This window comes from Eurytemora carolleeae, unplaced genomic scaffold, assembly GCF_000591075.1.
Source record: "Eurytemora carolleeae unplaced genomic scaffold, Eaff_2.0 scaffold13, whole genome shotgun sequence".
Lineage (NCBI taxonomy): Eukaryota > Metazoa > Arthropoda > Copepoda > Calanoida > Temoridae > Eurytemora > Eurytemora carolleeae.
Window position 1 is genome coordinate 598,405 of NW_019402181.1, and position 17,976 is coordinate 616,380.

The following is a 17,976-nucleotide window of genomic DNA, read 5'->3' on the forward strand; positions in this document are numbered from 1 at the left end:
GAACATGAGCCGCGTCTCAAATTCGCCAAAAACCGGGTTCAATTGAACGCCAGCCGAAATCTTGAAACATACATTAATTACAGTTTTAAGTGGACCTATAACAATATTTGAGCCGCAGCTCAAATTCGTTAATTTGGCCACATTACCCGACAATACCGACCCCTGCTTTACCCGACTGGGGGTACTAGGCGGTACCGGGGGGGGGGGGATACTGGGGTGTAATTTTGGATACTGGGATTCCTCGGATACTGTTCGGTGTTTCAGAATAGTGCTGGTTACTGCCGGGTACTGCAGGACTGCTGGGGGAGTACGGGGGGGCAATGTGGGGTACCAGGGGGAACCAGGGGTACTTCAGGGTACTGGGAGTTACTGGAGGTCATTACGGGGTCCTGAAGGGTACTGAGGGTACTGCAGCATATTTCCAGGTATTGGGGGTAATATTGGGTATGTGGCGGTACTAGGGATAAGAGGGGGTGCTTTGGGGTATTGGGGAGTACTTTGGGAACTGGGGGTACTGAGGTTACTGCAGAGTGTTGCGAAGTAGTGCAGGGTATGGCGGGAACAACAGGGTAATGTACCGGGTACCCCCCAGTAACCTACCCCCACAATTACCCACAACACCCTGCAGTACTTAGCGTAGTACCTCTTAGTACATCTTAGTACCCTCAAGTACGCACATTAACCAGCAGTACTCTGCAATACCAAGAAGTGAAGCCCACTTTTCTGCATCACCCAAAGTAACCTGCAGTATCTCCCATTACCCAGCAGTACCCCCAGTACCCTTAGTACCCCTCTTACTCCACAGAACTTCCCGTACCCCAGTACCGGTACCCCCCCCCTTACCACCCAGTACCCCCCAGTATCCATGCTCCTTGTACCCCGGGGTACCCTGCAGTCACCCACAGTTCTCCATTACTTTTCAGTACCCCACAGTACCCCAAAGATATCCACAGTACCCTGCAGTACCTTGTAGTACCTCCTGGTACCCTGCAGTACCCTGCAGTACCCCACAGTATCCTACAGTAGGGAACCTTTACCCTGTGGTTGTGACATTTATTTTACAGAAATCTGACATGTGACTTATCTGGTATTAAAAGTTATAGATATATTCTTGAAAAGTTGAACGAGGGAGGGGGTGCAGAGGCATTCTGTCTCAACGTCACTGAGGCTGGGAGACCAGTTTTGCGGGGCCTGGAGGTAATTCTGCAAATCCTGAGGCTCGGAAGGTCATTTTTTCGGGGATCATCGCGCCTCTGCACCCCCTCCCTCGTGATCATTGTTCCAAGTTCGAACTTGGCCAAAATTTGTTTACAACTTTTTGTTCAAAGTTCATAATTAGATATTTCGGAACCTTGAGTTTGATTTCTCTAGAAATATCTGTTAAGTTTCATGTCATGTATATTATTCCACAAATCCGGTTTTTCATTTTTATGTTCCGGTTCGTAATTCTTAGTGGTTGTGTGTGTCTTTCATGACATTGTTTATCGACACCTCTGTAAATCCCTACTATACTGCCTCCAGATATGCAAGCTCGGCTTCGAAATCCATTTTTAACCCAGTAAAAATATTTTGTTTATTGGCATGGAATATATATATATATATATATATATCAAAAAACATTTTATCAAAATTTTGCTTTGAGCTTCACCAGGACATATTCACTCATTTCCCTAAAATACTAAAGATTAATTGAGGTATATGTTTTGTTAAATTTACTTTTATTTAGGCATTTATACCAATACAATGCTGAAAACATCCCAAATATTTATTTTAAGGCTTTACAAAAAAAATATAGAAATAATGAAAAGCAGGGAAGTTAAAAGCATCTAAAAACGCTTGTTAAATACCAAAAATTAGTATAATTATATAAAAATTTCATATGGATATCTAAAGAATGAATATGTTATCCATGTTTTAATACGAAATTGATTATTTTTAACTGTGGTTTCCCAACATTATTGATTTACGGATTTCTGCTGGAGAAAAAAGATGATTTGTTTAACATTATTGATTAAATAAAGGGGCACTCACGACAGTCTCTTTTGTAAAGACGAATTTTAAATTGGTTATGTCGTAAGACGTTGAGGATTTAAAAGACCATAGATTAATAACAATACAGATATAACACTATATGTCGTATTTTGAAGGGTTTTTTTTGTTCACAATAACCATGAGGCAGATCCCAAAGGAGTTCCGCGCAAACAGCGTTGAAATAGACGGCAGAGAGAGAGAGAGAATACGAGTTACTCCTTTGGGCCTCTGCCTCAGTGTTAAATTGAGAACAAAAAATCCTAAATCTTGAAAAGACGACATCTAGTGTTGTATCTGTATTGTTATTAATCTATGAAAATAATACAAATAACAAATACAAATAACTGATGTAAGTAAAGGTCACCCTCAATTTAAAAGAAGGTCTTGTTTGATTCCCAAGAGTACCCTGTGATTTGAAAACCTTGGTAAAAGCAAAAATTATCAAGTTAAAAAGTTATAAATTAAAAAGAAATTTGCTAGAATTAAACAATTTTCAAGAGAAAATAACAACAAAGTCTTTAGCATCACTTCAAAGGGTACTGTTGTTAATCGTTTATTAAGAGTCCCATTAATGAATATAACTCTAAACCTGTAAATATAGGAGAGGTTTTTGGGCAGGGTATTCTGCTGAAGGAAGAGGGAGTAGAGGCTGGTGGCGAAGAACTCTCTTCTGATCCCGTAGAGGTTGGGCAGGAGGCTGGTCAGCTCATCTCTCACTATAGTTAAAGAGATTGTGCATACAGTTTATACCAGACCTTTGTGGAGACGTTTAAAGAATTTATGAAACATTGATTTCTGAGCCTGCTTACAACGGAATGCTGCAGATATTTAGTTTTTAATTGAATAATTATATGGAGCTCTTTAAAACTGTTTTCACATATGTCATGATTATTATTTTATTTTTACAATTTCTGAGAATTAGGAATAATATAAAAATTTAAACCAAGCTGTGCCTGTACACTGCAGTATACACGCTTCGTTCACTAGATATCAGTGGAACAAATATAACCGGTGAGGCTCAGAATGGAACACTGTACGCTCTAGAGACCCTTAACCTGGAAGGTAGTCGGCTAACAGATATAGGACTACTTCAAACCATTCGTCAATGCGGTGGCACCATCCAGTCCTTAAACATGAACAGGACCAATATAACTGGTGTGCCGCTCTGGGACTATGACCGATCACTGCTCTGTATTTAGAAACTGAAATGAACCCGGACACTATATGACGGATATACTCCAGCTTAGGGTTTCCAACAGACGAAAACGTTGGCAAACAAATTTTTCTCGTATTTTAAGTTTTTTTTGTTTCCCTTTTTCCCCTTTCCTTCACAAGACTTTGGGCCTTAGCCAATCATGAATCATGCTGTGTTGTCCTGAAAACACAAACATACATGACCAAGCTATAATCTCATTTTGAAATTTTTTTTTGAAAAAATATCAAAGAACATGCGGGATGTTTTTTCAAACTATACTGTCGTGAAACTAAAGTTTTCCTGAAATTATCGTAAAACAATAAAAAGGTTAAAAACAAGTAGAATTTATTATATGAATAAATAAAATATATATAATGGAAACCGATTATTTAAAATTCGAGCACTTTTACAAAATCAAATGATAGATTAATAAGAATTTGTAATTGCATTTAACAAATGGGGGGAGGGTTGCACAGTCGGTCAAAATGAATTTATTCCATAAACCTCTTATTAATGTCAAATAAGGCTTTGCCCTTTAAGAATTTTTATTGAGAGAAGTCTCTAAGTTGTTTAAATGTTATGTTTTAGTTAAGAATTATGACAGAAAACCCGCTATGTCATTGAAAACTCTAAAAATAGGATTTTTCAACACGCTACTCTGACTAAATCAAGGATTTGGGGTGCTGCTGGAGTCCCTAAATCTTTCCTATATAGCTGTTAGAATCTATTTATATATTTAGATTATCCCGAAACCCCTGTGCTTTCTGTGCTTTTGCTATAAAATATATGTTTTTCTTTCGAAATACTCGCGGTAACAAAGATGACATCAATATATATTGCAGGTTTACAGGATCCATTTAAAAATAAATATATGAACGGGAAAAGTAATTATAAATTGAAATTATTATAAATCAGTGCTAGCTACAGTTAAAACAATGTTTGTAAATGAATAGAATATCAGAATATATTCATTTTGTCCATTCTCAACATGAAACACAAGACAAATCCATTTTAAGAGGAGTATTGTGACAAAACCGTTACAATACCCCCCCCCCNCCCCCCCCCCCCCAGTCGAGGAGGGGGAGCTACAATAAGAACCAGAAATCTCTGGATGTTGTTACAGAGCAAATAGTTTTACCAGAAAATTATTATTAGTTAGATGGGTCTTTTTACACTGCACATTTTCTGTGTTTCATGTTCATTTGACAATTTAAAGTCATAACTTCATTCTAAAATATGTAAATTACTTTTTCCATGTTTTCTGGTTCTTACTGTATCATGTCAAACTTTTATTTTTTTGCCTCCTAACTAATTCATAAAACATTTAGTACTGACTTGTTAACTAATGCCATGCCATCTTGAGTTTAAATATTGTCATAAATTAAAGGAATAAATTTTGGAAATCAAGTTCCTTTCAGACAACCTAGAAATTGCTTTTTGACTTTCGTTCAGAGGCATCATGTACATTTGGAGCCTGTAAACACAATCATTGTGACTTAGCTTGACATTGTGACTTAGCTTGACATTGTGACTTAGCTTGACATTGTGACTTAGCTTGAAGAATTTACCACACAACCATATTAGCTGAAGCAGGCCTAGGGTTTCAAGCGAAAAAGGGAAATCGTTTCGCAAAATTTTCGCATTTTTGAGCAGAGAATTCCATAAATGTTTTGCGCAATTAATTGTTGTAGCTACGGATTTTTTCGTTAAAAAAATGCAAAATTTCTTGATTGAAAAATAAACTTAAACGTATGAAAAGGAAAGTAAGACTTAGGATCATTGGAATTAAGAAAAAATGTATTTAAACGAAAAATACATTTCAGGAAGTATTTGAAAAGAAAAATGATGAATCGGTAAATCGATGGATTAGTGAATTGAAGATTAATGAATAAATGAATGTACAAGTGAATTAATAAAATATGAATGAATGACTTGGCAAAATGAATTTGTGAGTTAATAAATTAATGACATAATGAAGCATTGAATTGGTAAATTTATGAATTAATGACATAATGAAGCAATGAACTGATGAATTAATGAATTAATAAACTAATGAACTGGTGAGTGAATAAAGCAATAAACTGATGAATTAATGAACTATTGTACTAACGAGTTAGTGATTTGGGAAACTAATGAATTATGGAATTGATGAATTAACTAGCCGAAAAATTGTTAAATTGATGAATTAATGAATCAATGATCTAACGATTAATGAATTAAAAAACTAACATATTAAAAAATTGCTGAATTAGCCAAAAATCAATTAATGAATAGAAACATCTTAAACCTAAATTTACGGAATTAAAGGAACATTTTATCAAATTTCGGTTTTGATTAAAGAACCTGTAAAATCTTTTCCTGGGATGTTTTGAAAGATGAAAATTTCCCTGTATGATAATTAAAGGACTGCAGTATGGGTTTGGTGAATTTTATTGACGTAATAAGCTAAAGGCTACGTACTAAGTTATAGACTAAAAAGATAGATATTTTTTTCAATATTTTAAAAAAAAAATTTCCACAGGAAATGCCGGGCTCTTCAGCTAGTATATATTAAAGAAAAAAATCATATACATAACATTAATAGGTGTTTAAATATAAAATGAAGCAAGCATAAGAATTTCTTACTTTTTGTAACCATATGTAAAACATATAAAAATGGGGGGAGGTGCACTGGTAAATTTTTAAAATCTTAAGTTTAAAGAAAATACTGGATCAATTGTTTTATAATCTCCTGTCACATTCTGATATGATGTTTGCTATATGGAAAAAAGGCGTTTTTATACAGCTAAAATGAAATGAAATAAAACATATCATTATTTAAGTTGATTTTTCAATTCTTTGAAAATATGTTAATATGGGTGTTTCAATATGCAATCTTGAACTGTACGTTGATTAACATCTATTTGTTCATTTTTGGAAAATTGTTTGATTTAAAGCTAAAAGACTATTTTTTATATGCTTTGAAATCTTTCCCAAAAAAATGATTTTTTGTTTATAATTTCATAAATTTGTATGATTGTTTCTGAATGTTTCAAAGCAGATATTTTTGAAACCCATTTTGATTTATTTATAAGATTTTTTTCTTGCCTACATTAGAGATTAGATTTTCACAAAAAAAAAAAAAAGATCTTTGAATTAAAATTTTTTTTTAAAAATTCAACAAGTTGATTTTAAATATAAAAAATTATTAGTTTTCAACAAAAAAGGTTTTTAAACATTCTTTAAAGAAAACTATTCTATAATCTTAAAAGTTTACAGCACAGCTAGCTTGTAAAGTTAATTAACGCCAAATATTGATAAATGCTACTATTTTATTATTTGCTTCATGCTTGATGGTATTCTAGGCCTCCTAAAAAATGTATATGCTCCTTTTTGAAGCAAAACAGCAAATAATGAAAATTGGTGAGCAAAATTCAAGATGTTCAATGGCAGGGTACTTTGACTGAGACACCCCTGTAGAAGTTGTTTTTAAGAGACTCTGAAGCAAACTCCCATGTTTCTCCATTATATATCTGGATTGAATTATCAGAACCGAACATAGTAAGCTTCTCCTTGTATACATGAAAATTAGGGAATAATACATTTGATTTTAAGTTGGCAATTGCTCTCCACCTCTTGCTCTGCATATTGTACACCTCCACACTAAACAATTAAATTAATTTTATAATAAAACAATGAACAATATCAGCCTTCTTTGCCCTTTTATTTTCATTTTGAACATTAATATCTATTAGTGGCATCTCATGCAAAAAGAATTAACCCTTTCCCACTGTAAGTAGTTTTGTTAATCGATTTTAGAAACAATTCAATAAAACTTCCAACATTTAAAAACTGAATTATGTTAAAGTTTGCTTTTTTTAAACCATCCGAAAACTTTTGTTTTGGGGTTTTTTTCTTGTCATGCTTTCAACGTATCTTTTGTCAGGGTCAAAATTTGACATATTTAAAGAACAAAAAATGTTTAGAACAACCAATTTAGAAGACATTTGCTGCTCTTTATTAGGCCAAATTTTGACACTGAGAGAAAATATAGGAAACAACGACCGAAAAACTAACCACCTGAAGGTCTTTCATTTTTAAGGGCTGGAAATTCCAAGATACTCCTAATCATTTTACCAATGTTTATAGAAAATAATTGTACTGTTTCTTCTAATATGGGTAGTTCTACTTGTGATTAAAGTAGCTTTCAAACCTAATTAAAGTATTTTGATGTTGTATACGTGATGTTGTATACGTGATGTTGTATATGTGATGTTGTATACGTGATGTTGTATATGTGATGTTGTATACGTGATGCTGTATACGTGATGTTGTATACGTGATGTTGTATATGTGATGGTGTATACGTGATGTTGTATATGTGATGTTGTATACGTGATGCTGTATACGTGATGTTGTATACGTGATGTTGTATACGTGATGGTTCAGATTTATTTTTCAAAGCTTAGCTGGATATTGAGCTTTACAAGTTTCAAACTTTACACAGAATACATCGTGAGTGCTCATAAATGTAACCATATTTCCATATATAAAGAAGGTTAATGTTGTTGGTGATTTCAAGCAGTTATATGTCTAAAAGCTTTACTTCCTAAGTTTCAACTTTACACAGAATACATTTTAACTGCTTATAAATGTAAGCATATTTCCGTACATATATAATTGTGATATTTGATCCGCAATAATGTTGTAAATTCAAATAGCTTACGGAAAATAAAAATATATCGTTGTAAAGAAATATCTTTACAATTGAAAAAAAATTGATTGATTCTTATACCTCGACATGCCATTTCCACCTGCTGCATAGATTTCTCCTTGATAAAATCCACATCCAAAGTAACCTCTAAATAAAGCAGGGGATATATCCTTTCTTCAAAAATCATTTCTTCCCCAAATGTTAGTTATGTGTATTGTGTATGTGGAGTACAAACATTTATTGGGTGGTTTATTCAAATAGGGGAAAAGCGATTTTTTTCTTGAAAATAAACGTAAAACGAAAGGGGGTTAGGCTGAAACCTTGTAATAATACTGCGGAATACTAAAAGCACCTGCCTACCCCCTCCTACCAAAAACTCCAAGGTGCCTCTTTTGTGTAAATTTTTTTTTAACAAATTGGGTATTTTTTATTTTTAGATTTTTTACAAAATTTTAAGCAACTGGTACATGATACATGTATATAGTGCAGATATTCACTTTTCCAACTTTATTCTTTTCTGTTCACTTCATTTAACTGTGTTGTATTATACTGTGGTGGTAGGCAAATAATTTCAGTATAATGAAGACGACTTTTTATTTAAGTTTTTATTGTTAACAAGGTTTTCTCGAATTACAAGGTTACAAGTAGTTAAAGAGAAGCTTTTCAAATTGGCAGCTTCTCTTTATTTCCTTGCTTTCTGTATCAATGCTTTTTAAAAGCTAGATATTAATAAAACTATAATATTAAACCATAATTTTTGTTTTGATTTTAATTGTAAAAAATATTTAGCAAAATATGTGGAAACGTATCGTAAAAAAGGAAACTGACCAACAAATTGAAGATTCATAACTTTTTCTGAAAACCGGAAACTGACCAAAAATTTGCAGAAGCGGATCAAAAATAACAACAGGAAACCGTCCATCAAACTGAAAATTTATAACCTTTTCTGAAAACCGGAAACGGACCAAAAATTTGCGGCAACAAAGTGAAAAAAACAGGAAACTGACCAACAATCTGAAAATTTATAACTTTTTCTGTAAACTGGACTCAGGCCAAAAATTTGCGGAAACTGGAAACCAACAAACAAAGGGAATATTTTTAACTTTTTCTGAAAATTGTAAACCGACCAAATGTTTGCGGAGATGTATAGAAAAAAAACAGGAAACCAACCAACAAACTGAAAATTTATAACTTTTCTGAAAACCGGAAACGGACCAGCAAAATGAAAAATTTACAACTTTTTTTGAAAACCAGAAATTAACATAAAATGTGCCTTAAACAAATCGAAAAAAAGGAAACCGACAAACAAACTCAAAATTTTAAAATTTATAACCAGAAATGGACCAAAATTTGCGGAAACTGATTGAAAAAAACAGGAAACTAACCAACAAACTGAAAACAAACCTAAAATATGCGGAAACGGATCGTAAAATAAAGAAACCAATCAACAAACTGAAAATTTATAACTTTTTCCAAACACCGGAAGCAAACCTGTAATATGCGGAAACCAATAAAAAAACGGAAATGGATCAAAAATATTTGGATATCCCTCAAAAACTTTTCAGTTTTTGAAGGATTTCTGATAATTCTTGAAAAAGAAGGAAAGTCACTTTTTGGTCCATTTCCTTGTTGACCGGCAAACCTGGAATAAAAGAGATAAAGATCTGATTGATGGACTGACTAATATATTAATCATGCACTTGAGACTTGGTAGATTAACTGAGAAAGCGCTCAAAGCTCAAGCTAAGGAACCTAATATGTTAAGGGATCATGGCTGATCATTAAACCATCTATTTCTCTTTATATTGTGATTATGTATACATTTATGAATATATTTGAAATAAATGTGATTAATCAAATAAGAATATATTTATTAATGTGGGTGTTAAATGTTGCATAGACAAGTAATTGTATAAAGGTTTGATCCGTGTGATGGTGATAACCCGATGTATAATGTTGTCAGGTTGCAAAGATAAGTAATTGTATAAAGGTTTGATCCGTGTGATGGTGATAACCCGATGTATAATGTTATCAGGTTACAAAGATAAGTAATCGTATAAAGGTTTGATCCGTGTGATGGAGATAACTTGATGTATGATGTTATCTATTAGCAAAGATAATTGATCACATAAAGGTTAGATAACTTGAGGTGTGATCTTATCAAAGTTTGCTAATTTAAGTTTGCCAGTTTATTTCATCATACATTTTTGGTTGTAAGAAATTACCACACAATGTTAGTTATGTGTATTGTGTATGTGGAGTACAAACATTTATTGGGTGGTTTATTCAAATAGGGGAAAAGAGATATTTTTTTTGAAAATAAAGGTAAAACGAAAGGGGGTCAGGCTTAAGCCTTGTAATAATACTGCAGAATACTAAAAGCACCTCCCTACCCCCTCCTACCAAAAACTCCAAGGCGCCACTTTTGTGTAAAATTTTTTTTAACAAATTGGGTATTTTTTTCATATATTTTAAAAATTACAATTTTTAAGCAACTGGTAATTGATACATGTATATAGTGCAGATATTCACTTTTTCCAACATTCTTCTTTTTTGTCTGACCCTGTTCACTTCATTTATCTGTGACCTGTGTTGTATTATATATTATATAATTATTATATAATCAAAAATTTGCGGAAACAGATCAAAAAAGTATACCGACCGAAAAACTGAAAAATTTATAACTTTTTTTTGAAAACCAGAAATGAACATAAAATCCTTAAACAAATCGAAAAAAAGGAAACCGACAAACAAACTAAAAATTTATAAATTTATAGCCGGAAATGGACCAAAATTTGCGGAAACTGATTGAAAAAAAAACAGGAAACCAACCAACAAACTGAAAACCAACCTAAAATATGCGGAAACCGATCGTAAAAAAAAAGAAACCAATCAGCAAAAAATATGCGGAAACCGATAAAAAAAACGGAAAACGAGTCAGACGTAAATATATCGGAAATGGATCAAAAATATTTGGATATCCCTCAAAACTTTTCAGTTTTTGAGGGATTTCCGATAATTCTTGAAAAAGAAGGAAACGGACCAAAAGTCACTTTTTGGTCCATTTCCTTGTTGGTCCGTTTCCGTGTTGAGGCATTTCCATTGAACCACTTGTAAATGATACTTGTACTGGATGCTTCTCCACATCACAAGGGCAATGTTTGAAGAATATTCAGTTCTCACTGAACAGTGAAGGATATACTTACAAACTGGCTTGCACCAGACATGATTTTAAGGAATGTATGTCAAGCTTTTACAATAGCTAAACTTAAACCTAGAGAGGTAAAAAGCTTCTATTCTCCAGTGTTAACTGATGAAGCAGAGCATCTTGTGCTTTTAGATTGCCATCTCCTTAAATTTACCCTCATTCTTTAAGTTTATTATGTTTGTAATGTTTAACTGGGTTTGCCATTTTTCTCTCTCTCTCCCTTCTTTGGTACTAAGAAGGTCTCCAATGTCAATTACCTAGGACCTGCTGCTAGAGTTGAACTGATAATCTTACTTTTATTTTATCTGTTGCGTTATTAAGAAAATTGCTGAGAAAGGTTAATACCAAAGAGTGTGGTTTCATTATTCCATTCAAACCATTAATAATTAAATTATATTCAAAACTGATCCTTTAAAAATTTAATAATCAAATCTTATTCTTCCTTGAAAACTTTTTTTTACGACTGGAGCGGGTTTTTAAAACATTTATTGGAAAATATTAAAATCCCGTCTGTGTTTTATAAAAAAAAATTTAAACATCAGATATGAATATTCTAAGAAGTTACACTCTCATCATATAATTTAAAAAAGTATTATGAAATATTGTCTAGAATTGAATAACCCTAATTAGACCCAGAATTTATATAGATATTGTAACATATAAAGGACCAGTTTTAAAGTTTATTGAATTTACATGAGCTCTGCCATTTTCTACAAAGTACAATGGATAGAAGTAAAATTAGCGTTAGTAAATCCAAATTTGATTAGGATTCTTGTTTGCAAACCTTGCGAAGCTTTAAAAGCCTCAAGGAGTAGAGATACAATCTCCAAGAATGAGTGTTAATAAGATATACAAGGGGGAGAGCGTACCTTTAACACTTTAATGGAGGGAAGGGGCCGGGGGGTCCCCATATCTAGCACTGCCTTTATTAATCCTTGGATTCAACAATAGAAGTTTACCTTCCAGTGATAAGGTTTGGTAAAGTTTCTATCATGTTACCATCAGCATCATATTTCTCTACTAGTCTCATTTGCCATGGGCCATTCATACCTCCAAGCACAATCATTTCCGTATAACTAAAACAACAAGATAAATCCTTATTAATAGATTTTTTTGCATTTAAGACCAGCTTTCATCAACTTTCTTGAGCTATTGTCTAAATCTTAAGTGTATTTTGTATGTTTTTAAAACCATTTTTAACTTTAATAATTTTTTGAAATTAAATTTTATAATTTGTTTAAAAAGATTTGTTTATTGCTTTTTAAACTATAAATAATTGTGCATTTGTGCAGAAAAAATTGTTTGCCTTTTCCGCTTCAAACACTTTACTATTTTTTTCAAATCTAAATATTTATTTTGTAGCAGAGATTAAAAATTTGCAATTTCATTAAAAGTTCACAAATTCATTAATGGAAAAAAACTACATTATTTATTTTCTATATTACTTTATGATTCATATGAGAAACATAGATTAGACTTTGAATTCCAGTGCAATATTTCACAGCTGACTTCCTATTACTGAGAAACAACAGTTAACATTCCATAACTATTAACCAACTATTATTATATTTGGTTATCGCCTTTTTCATATGCTCTAAGTCTAACTGGGCAAACTTTACATATGTTTTCTTCACAGAAACTAAAAACTAGGTTTGCAATGTTCACAGTTGGTTATGATTTGATTTCAGGTTAGGTTTTAGATTCTGGACCAGATTCAGACTCAGGTTCAGGCTCAGGTGCAGACTCAGTCTCAGGTTTAGGTTCAGGAGCAGAATCAGGATCAGGTTCAGGTTCAGGTGCATACGCAGAATCAGATTCCTCAGTATACTCAGGCCATAAAAGAAAATTGATCTTAGGTGTTGATGGTGTAATTGTTCCATCTAGCTGGGGAATAGTGGGAGGAAGTTAGGGATGGAGATCTAGCTCTTTTCATCTTGGCTTTTCTATCTTCTAGTAGAGGAAGTCTAGCTCTCTGGGTTATAATAATGAAAGGAAGTCTTGGAGTTATGTTAGGTTTTAATTTACTAAATACAGTTTCAACATTTCAGTTATATGACTTAATAAGACTTGGTAGATATTACCTTATCCCTACAGAACAGTGAGCAATTCTTGGACGACTAAGTTTAGTGCTAAGAGTTGTCCACGTTGTACCGTCAAAGGATTCAATAGTATCCAAACTGAAAAGTAAAAAAGTAACAAAAAAAATTAATTTTAGTAAACGTTTTTAACAACAAAAATTTAATCAAATTTTTAAATTGTTAAAAAAGAAGCACAACCCATCAAAACAATCATAAACTGAGATTACTTCCCCATACAATAACTTGTTCGAAGGGCTGAACAGCTTCCCATTAGCAAACAGAAACATTTTGTAAATTAATGGAAGATTCTCTTAACAAAGATTTCTAAAATATCTTTAGATAATAACACTAATAAAGATTGAAATTGTTAACAAACAGTATTATAAAAGAGAAAAGAAAAGGTTGTAAACATTTCATTCAGTTCTTAGCAATGAACATTTAGAACAATCAGATATCTGAAAAGTTCTTAATTCTCTGCTCTGAGATCTCAGCAGTTTTAATAATAATTAATAATAGCTCTTCCTTTACTTTAATTAATGTTGGATGAAGAGAATTTTTTTCTCAAAACTTGTACATTTTTTGTGAAATGTTCACATTGCTTATTTATGGAAAATTTGCATTTTTCACGAAACAGCTAAAAGCAACATTCTGTAAAATAAGCAAATATTTTTGCATTTTTTTGCGATCTAACATAATGCAAATATGCAAAATATTCAGGGAAAAATTATTTCCTGGAAAAATGCAAAATTTTTGCTAAATGATTTTCCCTTTTTGCTTTAAACCCTACCTTTGACTGGTGATACAATGAGTTAATAATGTTATAATTTAGAAGAGTGGATTGTTGCCCTGGAATCAACTCGGTCAAGAAAAGTTTGTTTGTCTCCTTAACCATATCCAAGGGCATTTTTTTTTTAAAAAGAAATAAAAAAAGAATAGCTATTTCTCTTTGTTAACAATTTAAAAATTAACGGATTTTGCTGTTTGTTAACGGACTTTTCAATTAATCTTCAAAAAATTCCTTTTTGATACCTCAATTTTGCCAAGACCAACATTTAAGTAAGTACAATATTTAAGACTTTTTTGCCAATACACCTTAATCACCTTGATGAACTACTTTCTACATATCCGCCAGTCATTAATATATTTTCTCCAACAGTTGTCATAGTGGGGCTGTTTCTAGCTGGTGTAACACAGTCTGGTGTTTCGTCCCAGGGTCCAGACAACACCATGCTACGGTGGTAACACCTGTTTGAGAATAGTTAAAATTGATGTTAGAATGCTTATTGGCAAACAGCATTCTGAGGAATTTAATGGCAAGAAATTTTTTTTTAAAAATGTATCAGAGAAGGCATATGATCATCAGTTTTATGACCAGGATTTAAACAAATATGTTTTTCTCCTATGATTAACATATTAAATATCCGATAATGAAGGAAAATCAACAAAAATTGGGTTTAGTTTAATAGTATTTCTTGACACCAACATACTATTTGCCATCGAAGAGTCAACCAAAAATTGGTGGTTGAGTTTTTTAGTGATATTTTTAAATAAAAGTATTAACATCTATCTTCTAAAAAATGACTGATATTTCATAACTTAATAAAAACTGTATGAAAAGTAAAGCCATTTTATAACCCAATATTCATTAAAAAAAACCTTATTTTTTCTTATTTTATAGTTTCTCGATCATACGTTTTTCCTGATAGCAGATTTTATTGTTAAGGATGGATTTAAAGAAGAATTTCTAAAAATTTAAAAAAAGGATGGTTATGTTTTTTAAATGGACATTTTAATGAATTACTTACTTATTGGTTTTAAAGTTGTATATGTGAATTTTTCCTTTCAGTACAGCAATCCCTATAGTTAGAATTGGACTAGAATTAGAATATTACATTTCTATGTTTCTACGTCTTTCAAAATTACCAACATTCAGCAAAAATTGTTTATTTAAACAAAAAAAATTTGAGATTTAAAAAAGGTCAAAAATCATGAAGTGGTCATTTTTAAATGTTTTGTTTGAAATATGCTAACTGTAAAATTCAATACAAATGAATTATACAAATTCATTACACAACAAGTGCATCTAAATAGTGAATAATGAATATTGCCCATTTTTTTTTATTTAGAAACTGTTTGATCTACGGCCAAAACATAATTTTTTGGAGGACTCTGGGAAATTTGTACTAATTTTTCTGCTTTTTGCCTATAACTTTTTAAATTTTTAACAGATTTTTATAATTTTAACATTTTAACATTTCAGTGTTTCAGTGTTTTTTAGCTTGCACTATTAAATTAATATTTACAAAAACATTTTGTGCTGAATGAATTTGACAATGTTGCTGAAGCATAGCTTTGAATTAGATAGTTCTTATTGATGTAAAGTGAATAAAAAAAAAATCATCTTACCTCCTAGTTGGAAATCTATATTTCCTATGGGCAAAGTAAAATTACACGGATATGATTGGACCTTGTCAATCCCTAAATTATAAATAGTGATGTGGAAAAAGTAAAAATAAATTCATAAATTGAGTAGGCCATCGAAGCTAAATTAGACACCAATTATATGAAGCTGTTTAAGACGGTTAAACTATCATCTTTACAAAAGTAAATTTAAAGTGTTAAATTTCAATGCCTGAGTTTAATTTTGCTTTTTATTATTCAAATTCCCCTTTAATATGTCATTTATTTTAAAATATTGTTTGATTTTTTAGATTAACCATAATCTTACTATTTAAACAGAAGGTTTGATTTTTTTTCTAAATATTTTTTCTGTGTTGATACTTTCTTTCATATAGTTCAATCAAAATAATACTTTTTATTACTGTGTATTAACTTGGGGAAATGATTTGTTTTAGGGTTTAAAAGGAATTTTAGGAAGTTTAGATTTTAAAACAATATTTTACAAACATTTTGTATTGCCTCAGAAAAAGTAAAAAAAAACAGGTGATGCCAGTAAGAATCATCATTCATGATGTTATGATGAAATTATATTAGAGGGTATTTTGGAATCTAAAAAGATGTCCAGTCGGATGTTTTTATCCAAAATATTTAATTTCTATTTTATGATTTTGTGCAAAATAAACAATAAACAAATAAGTGTTAAGCCACATGTACAAATAGTAAGTAGAATAGACATTTTCTAAATAAAAATTTATTTATTCAATATGTATAAAAATTTGTCACGTATTTCTCCTTTTTTTTAGTTTTAAAATGCTTGCACTTGTCATTCATACAATAATTTTGAACAAATTCTTTGTTTACTTTTTATGTACCTTGTCCAATTAGAAGAAAATTTTCTTTCTGTTCCTAAAAAGAAATAAAATACTATTACAACTTTAAACTCAAACAAATATATCAATCCGTCAGAAAATATCCAAAATACACCAAAATATTTTAATCATTTTATGAAACCCTACCATTTCAGTCTTGTGGTTTAACTTTACTTTGTAATTTATTCTTCTGGTGACATATAATTAAGCAGGTGACATAGAGTGAAGTACAATACGATACTTTATTAATGAAAGTTTATGTAAAAAAAACTATGTTATGATATTCTTAGAAACAAGACAAAACGCTAAGTTTAGGTGGATTTGCAAAATATTTATATTTTTTGCACACAATTATCAAGGAATTGCACAGAATTAACTTTCATTGCAGGCAAAGGCTTGTATTTGCATTCAAGCTAATAAAACCCACTTCCTTTATTCACATGTTTACTTATTCACCAGAGAGTTGAATGCTTGAGTTTCAATGAACACAGGAAATGCTTCCTCCTCAGGTAGCTCCTCCAGTAAAATCAACTTTAAAGAAATAAAGAGTATATTTATTAATTTTTTATTTTTTTTAATGTTTTTTCTAACACTGTAACAATGTGAAAGCATCAAATTTGTGCCTCTTTATGAAGTAATTTCAAATTTCAAACATTATAGTAATTTGATTAAGTATTATTCATTATTTTTCTATGCATATTTTTTCCCTCTGCATTTTAGATTTGAATAGAAAAAAAATCATTAACAGATTAAAGTAAACAAAGGTTTTAGAACATTCGACATTGTTTTACGACAAGCAGAAGAATCAAACAACCAAAATGCTACCTAAACAACCCCTTCTAAAAATAAAAACTAAACGCTAGAGCACTTTCTTGAGTCATTTAAAAAGAATATTGGGCAACCCTGTATGTTTAATCACAATTTTAGAGCCATACAATTTTAACATTTTGCACTTTATGCTTTTTCTTTGTTACATTTACTGAAAATCAGACTGTAGCAAACAACGTCATCTCACCACCTGTGCAAGTGAACACGTGTTATTTGAAGCTTCAAAATGCACAGCATTGCAATTATCCTTCATCCTAGCACAGGTTCCAGAACACTCTATCATGCTAGACTCAACTATCTTTGTAAACAATAAATGTTCTAATGATATGCTCTAAAAAATCAAATACCGGAATCCCAATTGAGCAGAAAGTGTCAATTTTCCAAATAATATTGGAGGACATTGCAAGTATCCTTCTTGACAAGACAAACCCCTGCACACTGTATAATATCATATTTGACAATCTAGGTAATAAGTAAATATTTATCATCCAATTAAAGATAGATTATTGTTACAATTTCCATCCTTCATTCATGTGTATAGATTTTTAACTTTATAAAAAAAACTAATCAAGACATCCTAAGGTTTCTATATGAGAAGGGGGTAATGAATAATTGTAATTGGTTTTGAAATGAATAGGGTTTCCATTTGCAAACGCAAAATTTTTCTTTCTTTG

The 17,976-nt window shown here is 31.4% G+C and overlaps 2 protein-coding genes across 2 annotated transcripts; both read right to left on the reverse strand.

Moving 5' to 3' along the window:
- Positions 1-1,559: 1,559 nt before the first annotated feature.
- On the reverse strand, positions 1,560-4,578 carry LOC111718152 (uncharacterized). Its single transcript, XM_023493665.1, has 4 exons — positions 4,562-4,578; positions 3,087-3,220; positions 2,621-2,747; positions 1,560-1,670 (listed from the first exon to the last, which is right to left on the reverse strand). The coding sequence occupies exons 1-4, from the start codon at positions 4,576-4,578 to the stop codon at positions 1,625-1,627; spliced, it is 324 nt and encodes a 107-aa protein (XP_023349433.1). The 3' UTR covers positions 1,560-1,624.
- Positions 4,579-6,458: 1,880 nt separating this feature from the next.
- Positions 6,459-17,601, reverse strand: LOC111718135 (kelch-like protein 20). The gene is made up of 10 exons (XM_023493646.1): positions 17,493-17,601; positions 16,931-17,005; positions 16,478-16,511; positions 15,612-15,683; positions 15,011-15,062; positions 14,307-14,450; positions 13,209-13,304; positions 12,087-12,203; positions 8,001-8,066; positions 6,459-6,868 (listed from the first exon to the last, which is right to left on the reverse strand). Exons 1-10 carry the CDS (start codon positions 17,583-17,585, stop codon positions 6,649-6,651), a joined length of 969 nt encoding a protein of 322 aa, XP_023349414.1. The 5' UTR covers positions 17,586-17,601; the 3' UTR covers positions 6,459-6,648.
- Positions 17,602-17,976: the final 375 nt, after the last annotated feature.

Bases quoted from the DNA above. Each gene is read 5' to 3' on its own strand.
- LOC111718152 (XM_023493665.1), bottom strand. The intron at 2,748-3,086 runs GTTAAGGGTCTC...CTTTAACTATAG, and splicing joins GTTAGCCGACTACCTTCCAG to TGAGAGATGAGCTGACCAGC. The intron at 1,671-2,620 runs GTTTAGAGTTAT...TTAGTATTTTAG, and splicing joins AACCTCTCCTATATTTACAG to GGAAATGAGTGAATATGTCC.
- LOC111718135 (XM_023493646.1), bottom strand. From the start codon at position 17,585: ATGATAGAGTGTTCTGGAACCTGTGCTAGGATGAAGGATAATTGCAAT. The intron at 15,684-16,477 runs GTACATAAAAAG...TTTATAATTTAG, and splicing joins TTTTCTTCTAATTGGACAAG to GGATTGACAAGGTCCAATCA. The intron at 15,063-15,611 runs GTAAGATGATTT...TTCTAACTATAG, and splicing joins TATAGATTTCCAACTAGGAG to GGATTGCTGTACTGAAAGGA.